The sequence below is a fragment of the Moesziomyces antarcticus genome, assembly GCF_000747765.1.
Source record: "Moesziomyces antarcticus DNA, scaffold: scaffold_v10083, strain JCM 10317, whole genome shotgun sequence".
NCBI lineage: Eukaryota > Fungi > Basidiomycota > Ustilaginomycetes > Ustilaginales > Ustilaginaceae > Moesziomyces > Moesziomyces antarcticus.
The window spans coordinates 1-10,761 of record NW_014638927.1 but is presented as its reverse complement, the minus strand read 5'-3'; the positions used below and the strand labels follow the sequence as shown (position 1 = coordinate 10,761).

The 10,761-nt window shown below is 62.3% G+C and overlaps 5 protein-coding genes across 5 annotated transcripts; 3 read left to right on the top strand and 2 right to left on the bottom strand.

The window, feature by feature from the left end:
- Positions 1-557: 557 nt before the first annotated feature.
- PAN0_083d6648 (uncharacterized protein) lies at positions 558-2,306 on the top strand (the record flags this gene model as incomplete). Its single annotated transcript, XM_014797921.1, has 1 exon — positions 558-2,306. The coding sequence occupies one exon, from the start codon at positions 558-560 to the stop codon at positions 2,304-2,306; it is 1,749 nt and encodes a 582-aa protein (XP_014653407.1).
- Positions 2,307-3,138: 832 nt separating this feature from the next.
- On the top strand, positions 3,139-3,510 carry PAN0_083d6647 (DUF1960-domain-containing protein; the record flags this gene model as incomplete). Its single annotated transcript, XM_014797920.1, has 1 exon — positions 3,139-3,510. The coding sequence occupies one exon, from the start codon at positions 3,139-3,141 to the stop codon at positions 3,508-3,510; it is 372 nt and encodes a 123-aa protein (XP_014653406.1).
- Positions 3,511-3,662: 152 nt separating this feature from the next.
- On the bottom strand, positions 3,663-5,954 carry PAN0_083c6646 (SNF5-domain-containing protein; the record flags this gene model as incomplete). The annotated part of the gene is made up of 1 exon (XM_014797919.1): positions 3,663-5,954. The coding sequence occupies one exon, from the start codon at positions 5,952-5,954 to the stop codon at positions 3,663-3,665; it is 2,292 nt and encodes a 763-aa protein (XP_014653405.1).
- Positions 5,955-6,308: 354 nt separating this feature from the next.
- PAN0_083d6645 (aspartyl-tRNA synthetase) lies at positions 6,309-8,555 on the top strand (the record flags this gene model as incomplete). Its single annotated transcript, XM_014797918.1, has 1 exon — positions 6,309-8,555. The coding sequence occupies one exon, from the start codon at positions 6,309-6,311 to the stop codon at positions 8,553-8,555; it is 2,247 nt and encodes a 748-aa protein (XP_014653404.1).
- A 136-nt stretch (positions 8,556-8,691) lies between these two features.
- Positions 8,692-10,731, bottom strand: PAN0_083c6644 (LIM-domain-containing protein; the record flags this gene model as incomplete). The annotated part of the gene is made up of 1 exon (XM_014797917.1): positions 8,692-10,731. One exon carries the CDS (start codon positions 10,729-10,731, stop codon positions 8,692-8,694), a length of 2,040 nt encoding a protein of 679 aa, XP_014653403.1.
- Between the last annotated feature and the right edge of the window lie 30 nt (positions 10,732-10,761).

Below are 10,761 nucleotides of genomic sequence, written 5' to 3'. Positions count from 1 at the left end.
AAAAAAAAAAAAAATGGGAGGGATTCTCGCCAAAGACGTCACCGCCCGGCAATACCCGCCCATGCTCGGCAGAATCGAGCGTTTCATCATCCTAGGATCAGTCTCGGCATGAGCAGGCTCATTCTGTGCGCCGCTTCTCCGCGCTCCGCGCTCTGTGCTGTGAAGCATGTGCAAAAGCCATGTAGTGTGGCTGCGCGGGGTGCACGTGCGCTTTCAATCCTGAATAGGAATTGAGACCCGCCGGCCATCACCCTCAAGACTCGGGGCAGCGATAGCCGAAAAAGGGCCCCTTTTTTCGCTGATTTTGAGAGGGGTTTTCGTGATTTAACGCATTTTTGCCCAAAAAACACACCCACCCAGATGTGCTGCTGTGGTGGTGCTGTGGTGGGGCTGCACCCTTCCAGCCGCCAGCCGCTCGCTTGTCAGGCACGCGTCTGTGTCGAGGGGTTCGAGAGGAGGTGTTGTTGTGCGCTCGCTGGCTAGCCGTCTTGAGCAACACCACCATCCCTTTGGGCCGCAGCACCATGCCACGTCCACACTCGATCCGCTCATTGCATATGCCGCCGCCGCATCGCACGCACGATGCCAGCGGCCAGCCCTTCCCCGCCGCACCGCCCTCGCCCTCGCTCTCCACCACCACCCGCGCCTCGCTCGACTTTCCGTCGCGACCGGCGGTGCTCATCACGCGCGCGGACCTGCGCACTTCGCTAGCAGCGTACGAGGCGCTGCTCGCATCCGCCAAGGCGTACACATCGTCCATGCTCGCCATGGCCAAGGCATCGTCCGACCTGGCGTGTGCGCTCGAGACGTGCGCGCGCGTCAAGGGTGCCCACGACTCGGGGCCCGCGCTCCAGGCGGCGAGCGGACTGCACTTTCTCAAGAGCAACTACGAACAGGTGCTGTGCGACACCTTCTGGAAGGACTTCTCCATCCCGTTGCTCAGCCACTACGACACCTACCGCTCCGCATGCACCGAGCGCCAGGTGGTGCACGACAAGGCGGTCTCCGAAAAATCCAAGCAGCTCAAGGAGGCCGAGGCGCGCAACAACCGCGCCGGCCGCAAGAAGGAGCGCGACCTCAACTCGTTCCGCCGCGCGCTCGCCGAGCTCCAGTCGCACGTCGACGCCATCGACGATCTCAAGGCGCAGTACTACAACGAGGTGCTCGACGCAGAGCACGAGGTGTGGCAGTTTATCGAATCCAAGGTGGCGCTCATCGTGAGGTCGCAGATCGAAATCTCGGAGAGGATCAGCTCCAAGGGGCTCAACGATCCCGTGCTCGAGCAGATGCTCGCCACCATCCCGGATCCCTTTGGCAGCTACGGCCCTCCCAAGCACGACGGCGAGATCTTTAGCATCCTCCATCCCATCTCGCTGCTCAGCTCCGGTGCCAACAGCATCCACAACACCAGCACCGAAGCACCCACCAACGAGACCAGCGTCACCGACGCAGAGCCCACGTCCGAAGACGCCAAGCCGTCCACTGCCTCGGCGTCGCATGCGAGTGCGAGTGCGAGTGCGACGAGTGTGCTGCCTCCCAACATCATGTCACCCTCGACGCCCAGCAAGGGGCTGTCGAGAGCGAGCTTTGCGGGCCACAAGAACGCCTCGGCGGCTGCAACGCCCACACGCGCTTCGGCGGGCAAAGCTACCTCGGAAGAGCTGCCGTCGTCTTCCACACCCAAGCCATTGCGTGCAGCCGAGACGCAGGCGAGTGCGGCGAGCGCAGCCACGCCCAAAGCACGCGGCGCCAACGCGAGTGGTGGCGCGAGTGGGCCGACGCATGTGGCGCGCGACTCGTTGCTCGGCCTGTCGGCGGTGTCGGAGGCGACCACGGCGATATCCACCTCGGACGGCAGCGCACACACCGCTTCGGGGGGCCTTTTCGGTTCAGAGAGCGTCGACTTTGAAGAGCTTCTGTCGCGCGAGCAGCACGGTCAGCACCATGCGGGCGCTGGTGCAGCCGACAGTGCAGACGCGCGCGATGCTGCCACACCCCATGCGCCAACGCACGACGCAGCGCAGGGCGACGACGACGAGGCCGACGCACAAGCCACTGCAGCCGGACGTCTTCGCCAGGTTCTCAGCATCATCGAGGAAGACGCCAACGGTCCCCACAGCCGTGCCGCGCGAGGTGCCCAAGCCTCTTCGCGACCCGTATCGTCCATCTACGATGCTGGACCCGACCCTTTTGCCGACCATACGCGCGAAGAGCAGACGTCCGACTCCAAGTCATCGCGAGACGATGCAGAGAAAGACGCAGCTTCGCGCCATTCCCGCACGCCATCCAAAGCGAGCATCGACTAGACTTCCTTTCACCGACTTGACGACTATAACGACCCGTGTAACGACATGCTGGACATGCAGACTAGCCAATCCGATATGATACCCCCACGATACCCCAGTGCGAGCCATTGTATGAGAAAGCGATGCAATGGGTCGAACAGTGCAAGTTATGGTGCGGACCACGTCACTGCGCGTTTTGGTGGGGCCAAATGCACGAAAACGTAAAAGTGCGTGGAACCGAACGCGCTGGCATCCACTCTCTGATTCGCTCACGAGACCCTGCACATGCACACTCCCGCAGCCATTCTCACTAAAGGCGCAAAGGTACATCCAACACAACACAATCAAAGAGCCACCGCAATGGCTTGTGGACTCTGGCGGGCCAAGAAGTGTGCATGCGTAGTGGGGATGCTGGTGTCGAGGGTCCAAGCCAGGGCCCAAAGTGAGGCAGAAGAAGGTGGAGAAGGGCGAGCGATCACTCATACAGTAGCGCGGGCCATGCCAGTCGCGCAACCACAGAGAGAGAGAGAGAAAGAGAGAGAGAGAGAAGCATAGAAGCAACGCAGAGACTGGTCGCGTGCCTTGTTGGTCGGAGGTGTTTGGGAAATGTGGAGGTGATTCTGCGGATGCGGGCCCATGCGTCTCTCGCGTCACTGGGCGCCTTGGCCTCGGTGCATCCGTCTGTGCATTGCGCCCAGACCACCGCTCTCGACCCGCGCTCAGCAGACCCGCTCATCCCCTCCCGGTGCGTATTTAACTCTGGCCCTCGCTCTTCTCTCTTCCTGTCGCACACCATCCATCCAGCCAACCCAAACATCCTTTTCTCACCGCAGCAACGCAACTACCAGCAAAAATGAAGCAGTTCCACAAGGTCGTATTCAAGCCCGACTCGCAGTCCACCGACGAGTTCATGGTGATCGTCAACGGCGACGAGTACAAGAAGTGGATCAAGGGCGACAAGACCATCCCTCTCGCCGACGTTGTTGACTCGTTCGACGTCTTCCACACCGGCACGGGCGCACAGGGAATCATGGGTCGTCCCTCCAAGCAGCTCCTCGACACGGTCTTCGAGAGCCACAAGGACGTCGATGTGGTCACCCACATCCTCGAGCGAGGCCAGCTCCAGACCGCCTCGCAAAAGGAGGCCTACTCGACAACCAACGATGCAAAGCAAGGTCAGAACACCACCTCCAAAGGATCCGGCGCCGGTTTCGGTGGCCGATAAATCTGCCCTCTCTCTCTCCTAAAGATTGCCTTCTCGATCAAGCCGCACAATTATGAAAACATCGATACCTTTTCACCAACACACAGTCGCGAAGAGAGAGAAAAAGAGAAAAGCCCATTGCATGAGGTTTGAATTGATTCGGTTTGCAGGTGTTAACGACGACGACGTCCGCCAAAGGCACGGGCGGCTTCGCGGCGGTTTCGACGCGAGGCGCGGATGTTGGCCTCCTCGAGCTTCTCGAGGTCGTCGTCGTTGAGCCGTTCGAGCAGCGGGCCAAACTCGCGCGACTCATGCCAGTCGCGCCAGATGGCTTCCAACGGTCGTGGCCCACGCGAAAGAATCTCGCGCACCGTGTACGACGCATTGTGCAGCCGCTGCGACGCACTCAGCACCGGCTCCACCGCAGGCCCAGACGGCGTCGCTGCTCCCGATCCACTCGCCACGCCATCGAGCATGTTCGAGAGGCGTGCGGATGATCGCGTGGCCGGTGCGGGTGTCGAGGCAGGCTGGATGGCCGGTGTCGAGGTTCCTTCGCGTGTCGGCGCAGCTGTAGCCGTGGCTGTGAGATGCAGTGTCTCGACATCTTCATCGTCGTCATCGTCTGCACCGGGAGCAGGAGTCGCACGCGCCTCGCCCTCTCCTGCTGCGTCGACATCCACCGATCCACGCGGCGTTGCAATCGACTCCTGCCCTTCAACGCCAGCTTTGACCTGCTCGTCTGTACTGGGCTGCACCGAAGGCTCGCGCGTATTAGCGCCACCCGTGGCATTGGCCGAAGCCACCTGCGACTGGGCCTCGGACGCACTGGTTGCGCGCTCGAGCCTCTTGCGCTGCTTGTCCACCTTCTCGGCATGCAGCTCGGCCCACGCCTGCTCGATCTCGGCCTCCTTTTCCTTGAGCACGCGTCCGCTGCCCACGAGGCCGAGCTCGAGCGCAGCGCGCTTGTGGTGGATGAGCTGCTCGCGCACGCTGTTGGCAATCAGCGCAGCCGCCTCGCCCGACAATCCGAGATCGTCGCACAGCTTGCGTGCAAACGACTCGGGCGTCAGCGGCGAACACAGATCCCACTCGAGTCGATCGCGCAGCATGTGCCGCAGGATCTGCACCTCGTAATCCACAATCACGCGCAGATCATCCTCAAAGTCGCCCAGCCCTTGGCCTGCGTCCAGCCGCTCCGCCATGCGTTTGCGCCACGCACGCTGCTCCTCATCCCGCCTCTCCAGTCCCCAATCCCACGGTCGACCCTCCTTGACCAGTTCTTCTGCCGCATCGTACTGCGCGCGCTCCCCCACAGGTAACGCCATCTGTCCCTCCTGATCGTGCAACCGCGCCGAAGCCCACACGCCGCCCGCCGCCGGCTCCATCTCGATATCCGCCACGCCCGTCGCGTCGTCGATCTGCTGGTTGATCATGTTCATGATCTGCGTGGCGTACGGCTCGACGGGGATATCCAGATCCTCGAGCAGCAGCCTCGCAAAGTGGTGCGGCGAGATGAGACGCTCGTTCATGTTCCACGTAAACGAGTCCTTGATGCGGTACTGTTCGGCCTCCAGGTCGATCTTGATGGGCACGAGGATCTCGTTGCGCCCCGCCTGGCGCGCCAGGTCGTCGTCGTTGTGGTAGACGTGGTTGGTGCGGTGGAACATGCGTTTCGCCACCACTCTCGACGCCGGTGGCGGCAGTCCGAGGTAGGCGCGCGACGACTCGTCGTCCTCGTCCTCGAGCCGACGCTTGGAGCCGCCGCGTGCGGCGTCGTCTTCGGTGCCCGTGGCGTCCTCCTCAAAGTCGTCGTCCGAGCTGCCCGCCTCGGCGTAGCGGATGAAGCCTGCCGCGGCCCTTCGACGGCCGCTGGCGCGCGCGGCGCGGTAGGGTGTGGAGCCGCCCGCGTATTCGTGTGTCGGCGTGGCGAGCGGATCGAGCGGTCGGCCCGAGGGATCGTACCATTCGGACTGCGGCATGGATTGGAGCAGGTTGGTGGTGCCTGCCTTGATGCGGGAGGGGAAGGTGCTGTACATGGCCTGCGGCACGGTGGGCGCCGAAGCCGCGGTGCCAAACGGACGCGGTGGCGCCACCGACGTGCCCGGTGCGATGGGTGCCGCACCACGACCCACGACATGCACGTTCGGGAGCGACTGCAAGCTGAGTTGCGAGATCGGGTGTGGCGCCGGCGCATCCATGGGCATGTGCTGTCGCTGATGCGCAAAGTTCTGTGACGACGGATGCGCGAATCCAGGCGCAGGCTGCGGCGTCATCGGCTGCTGAAACGTCGTGTTGGACGAGTAGCCTGCCTCGAAGCGCGACGGGGTTGCGTTGCCGTTGGCCATGGCGACAGGCGGCACGATGGCCGACGATGCCGCCGCTGCGGATGTGGACGGCGCAGGCGTAGGCGCGGGCGACTGGAGCGCCGAAGTCGATTGACGCGTGGAGCGCCGCGGACGATCCATGGCGGCTATGCAGAGTGGAGGTTGTTCTGAGTCCGGACGATGATAGCAAGGCGCAGCGCCGCTGGTGATGCCGACGGATGATGGTTAGCAGAAGCCACCGAAGCAACACGATCGCTCCCTCAATCCAACAAAGCCAAAACGCAATTCGCACAAAAACGCGTTCCGAAGAGCGTGTGGTGCCGCCGCCGCCTTCTCAATCGGCCGATCAGCAAGCCCGACCAGCAGCTCGCCCGATGTAATTTAGGCCACCCCTCCACCACGGCTAACGGCGCAATTTTCAGCTGCCCAACACCGCCGCGCTGACCTTTCTTCTCGCCTTCCACCTTTCACCGCTTCCGACACTCGCGCACATCGATGCTCGCGCCTTCCGCAAGGGCCGTGCAGCGCATTGCTCTGCGTGCTCGCTCCGTGCGGGTAGCAGCAGCATGGCCCAGCTCGGCTCCATCACGGCTCTCGCTCCGGCCATACGCAACGACACACGCCCCTGCATCCTCGTCACCCCAGCAGCGTGACCAACGAGCCAGCGAGAACGCATTCTATGGCGCTTTCCCTGCACGTACACACGTCTGTGGGGAGCTGCGTCCCGAGCATGAAGACCAGGAGGTCATCCTCACGGGCTGGATCCAGTCGTCCAGACAGGTCTCCAAGCAGCTCGCATTCTTCACAATGTTCGACCACTCCGGCTCTGTGCAGCTCAAATTGCAGCCTACCGAAGCATCCCCTGCGCTGCTCGAGTCGTTGGCCGCAGTGCCTTCACAGAGCGCCGTTCTTATCCGTGGTCGAGTGGCACTGCGCCCCGTCCAGGACTCGAAAGCGACCATGGGCACCGGTGCTGTCGAAGTCATCCCGCATAGCTTTACGCTTCTCAATCCAGCTACTCGCGACCTGCCATTTCACCCCTCCGACTCACTGCATGCCGACGGCGTTTCGACCGAGCTCCGTGCGCGTTACAGGTATCTCGACCTGCGTCGTCCCTCGCTGGCAAGCAACATCCGGCTCCGCAGTCGAATCACGCACGCCGTCCGCAACCACCTCTACGACAACGGTTTCCTGGAAATCGAGACGCCTGTCCTCCTTCGGTCTACCCCCGAGGGCGCACGCGAGTTCCTCGTGCCTACCAGGACGTCCTCTTCCGAGCCGGCGTTCTACGCTCTGCCGCAGTCGCCGCAGCAGCCCAAGCAGCTGCTCATCGCATCCGGCGTCACGGACAGGTACTTTCAGATCGCAAAGTGCTTCAGGGACGAAGACGGACGCAAGGACAGACAGCCCGAGTTCACCCAGATCGACCTCGAGATGGGCTTTGTCAGCGGCGGGCCCGAATCCGCTCCGGCGCAAGCTGCTACGCTCCTGTCTCCAGTGGATGGGGGTGTTGATCAAAGGGACGCTGGCGGCGCATGGAGGATCGGAGGTCATCAGGTGCGCGATGTGATCGAGCGTCTTGTCTCGCGCATCTGGCAGGTGGCAGGTCGAGGCGAATTGCCAACCCACTTTCCTGTCATGTCGTACTGGACTGCAATGACGCGCTATGGATCCGACAAACCCGACCTGCGCTACGATCTTGCCCTCCACGACATCTCGAGCGGCTTTGTCTCCTCTACCGATCCTGCTGTGGAGCACGAACCGCGCAGCATGAGCCTCGAGGTGCTGCCTTACCAAGTTTCGGCCTCGGGCGGGCTGTCCAAGAAAGAACTCGACACCTTGCTGGTTGGGTTCAAGGGGCGTGTGGAGAGGTTCCGCATTGCGTCGTCCGAAAACATCTACGAGCTCGCTGCGCTTTTGCTCAAAAAGAGCGCGCTCACCAGGACGTTCCTGCAGGAGCTCGACGATGTCTCGGCATCCGAGATTGATGTGGAGCATCTCGCCACGACGCTTCGAGCAGCTATTGGCGATACGAGCGATGGTGCTGTGGATGTGTTTGTATCGCTCCGCAAGGATCCTCCCGAGGGTGGGAGCACAGTGCTTGGAGATGTGCGCAAGCAGCTCGCCGGGATGCTGGAAAGAAAGGGCCTGTTGAAGTTAAATGGCGATGCGTTTGTGTGGATCACAGAGTTCCCACTCTTCACACTCGCGGACGAAGACAAGAACCAACTCGCCTCGCTCTCGTCCACCACCTCGACGACAAGGTGGCAGTCCAGCCATCATCCTTTCACCGCCCCCGTGGCGGAAGACATCCATCTCCTAACGCAAGATGCACAAGACATCGCAAAGGTTCGTGGTCAACACTACGACCTCGTCCTCAACGGCCAAGAAATCGGTGGCGGATCGGTTCGAATCCACTCGGCAAAGTTACAGCAGACTGTCTTTCAACGAGTGCTCAGGTTGGATGCTGCCGAACAGGGGAGATTTGCACACCTCATCCATGCACTCGATTGCGGAGCCCCTCCCCACGGCGGAATCGCCCTGGGCTTCGATAGACTCATGGCAATCCTCTGCAACACAGACACCATAAGAGACGTCATCGCGTTCCCAAAACAGTCGTCCGGTATCGACCCCCTCTTCGCATCCCCCGCTCCCATCGCCGATCCGGCAGATCACCAGGATAAAACTGATACCCTCCTCCAAATGTACCGCCTCGCAAAAGCATCCTCCTCAAAGTCCTAATTCATCCCCACTCTAGAATCACAATGCAAACACCAAGACCAGCAGTACAAGACGAAATGGCTTGCAATGTTGGCACGTCTAGAAATACAGTGTTGAGTCAAGAATGCGCTAGCGTGTTCGGAGAGGCAGCAGTCCATCAGATCATGTTGCGCAGCAGCACTTTGTAGCACTCCTCGTCGTACGGCTTGGCGTCCTTGACGAAGAACTGGGTGTCCGAAAACGGCCGCGCACACGCCGTGCACGTAAAGCACTCCGGATGGTACTTGCCTCCGAGCGCCGAGATGAGGTCGTCCACGATGGGCTTCTTGCACGCCTTGCACCGCGGCTTGTGCAGCGACACGTGGCACTTTTCGCAGTACGGATACCCCTTGTGCACGATGAACTCCATGCCGCCGTGCTTGATCTTGCCGTTCTCGTCCGCGGCCAACTGACCCGGATCGGAGCCGGCAGCCGAGCCCGCCACCTTGGGGTCCAGGAACGGATCGCCACAGTTGGCGCAGAAGAAGTGCAGCTCGTGATAGCACCGCTCGTTGGTCTCGCCGTCCTGGCCGGTGAGCTCGTCGTCCTGCACAGTGATGTATCGCTCGTCCACGATGGGCGTGCGGCAGTGGAAGCAGCGCTTGGAGAACAGCTCGTGGTAGTCAAAATGGCAGTACGGCAGCCCCTCGTGCTCGTAGAACGCCACGTGCTCGAGGCCCTCGGAGCAGTGCGCGCACACGAAACAGCTCGGGTGGAACGTCGTGCGAAGTGCGTGCACCACCTTGCCGGCAATCCACTTGCGACAGCCGTGGCAGCCCGCGCCGCTGCCCACCGACGACGCCGACACGCGTCCACCGTCGGCGTCCTTCTTGCCGTACGGCGTCGAGGAGGGCGAATGGCTCGTGCCAGCCCTCTGAGACTTGGCCGCAGGCTCGCCCGAGAATGATACGGAAATTGCCGGACCCCGGCTGCCGTTGCTCGTCTGGGAACGCGCATCGTCGTCATCGGTGCTGATCGAGATCATGGGTGCCGAGCCTGTGGCGCCGTCATCGCCGTCGGGTCCCGAGACTTGGATTGATGGACCGTCGAAAGCGTCGTCATCGCCGGGCAGGACGATGGTGGGCACGGCTGAAGGTGCCGTCGCGTGCTGAATCACCTTGTGGCCTGGCGTGGGCGATGCTCGCGAAACGCTGCTGCCTCGTCGGCGTCTGGGTCTTTCCGGCTCAGCCTCTGGCGCGTCGAAGCTAAAGACCGGGATGGGCACTGCGGGCTGCTCCACCTTTGCTGGAGCTGGTGAGCTGGCTGGCTGGCTGACGCTCATCTTGTTCATCGATGCGGCCAGCTCGTCCGTCGACTGGCGCTGTGCGGCGTGGTTCTGCGCGGGCGCCTGCGGCTGATTGTACTGCGCAGCCTGGTTCATGGCGTCTTGGTATCGTGCGGGCGCCGAGGTGGCGCCATGCTGAGCGTGATGAGAGTAGCCGTTTGCCGGCTGCGCGCTAGATGGGCTGGTCCTTGAGCCGACCGAGCTCGCCAGAATGGATCCGTCGCTTTGGCTCGATTGGGGTTCCCCACGTGGGTTTGATGGCGCCGTCACTTCTGCCGTGTACTGTGCTGCAGTGCGAACCGATGCGCCTGTGCCGGCTGCGGCGGGCTCGCTCTGGCTGGACGGCAGTGGGCTGCTTTGCGCCAGCGGACTTGCTGCCATCCTAGTGGGTGGCAAGGGGGGCGAAAAGGTGGTGCTCGCGAGTGCGGAGCGCAGCGGTCGTCTCTGTGGTGCTCCTCGCGCCATGAGAGCTTCTGCCGCTAGTCTGACGCTTTCAGTCCGGTTCAAGGCGGTGGGGGGAAGTCTCGACATGGTGGCTGCGTCGGGCGATCCGGGACTGCTGTTGTCTCTTTTGGCGAGATTGGAAGAAGCAAAAGTGGAAGCCGCCGAGATGGTTGCTGGCGAGCCCGGGGGCAGTCGAGGAAGATCGCGTCGCACGCTGGCACGATTGTTGAGACCGACAGTGCCCGTCGAGGGCGAGCAAGGAGCGGATGGATTGGAGGAGGTGCGCGTTGGCTGAGGCAGGGGTCTGCGAACCGATCCGACGGATGAGGTGGTGGATTGCCTGCTCAAGTCGGACGCATATGCAGCATGCGAGACGACTGGACGGGGTGCTTGAGCGCCATTGGGTACGGCGCCTGGTGTAGGGCTCATCTGTGTGGCGGGGAACGTGTGCATCTCGGG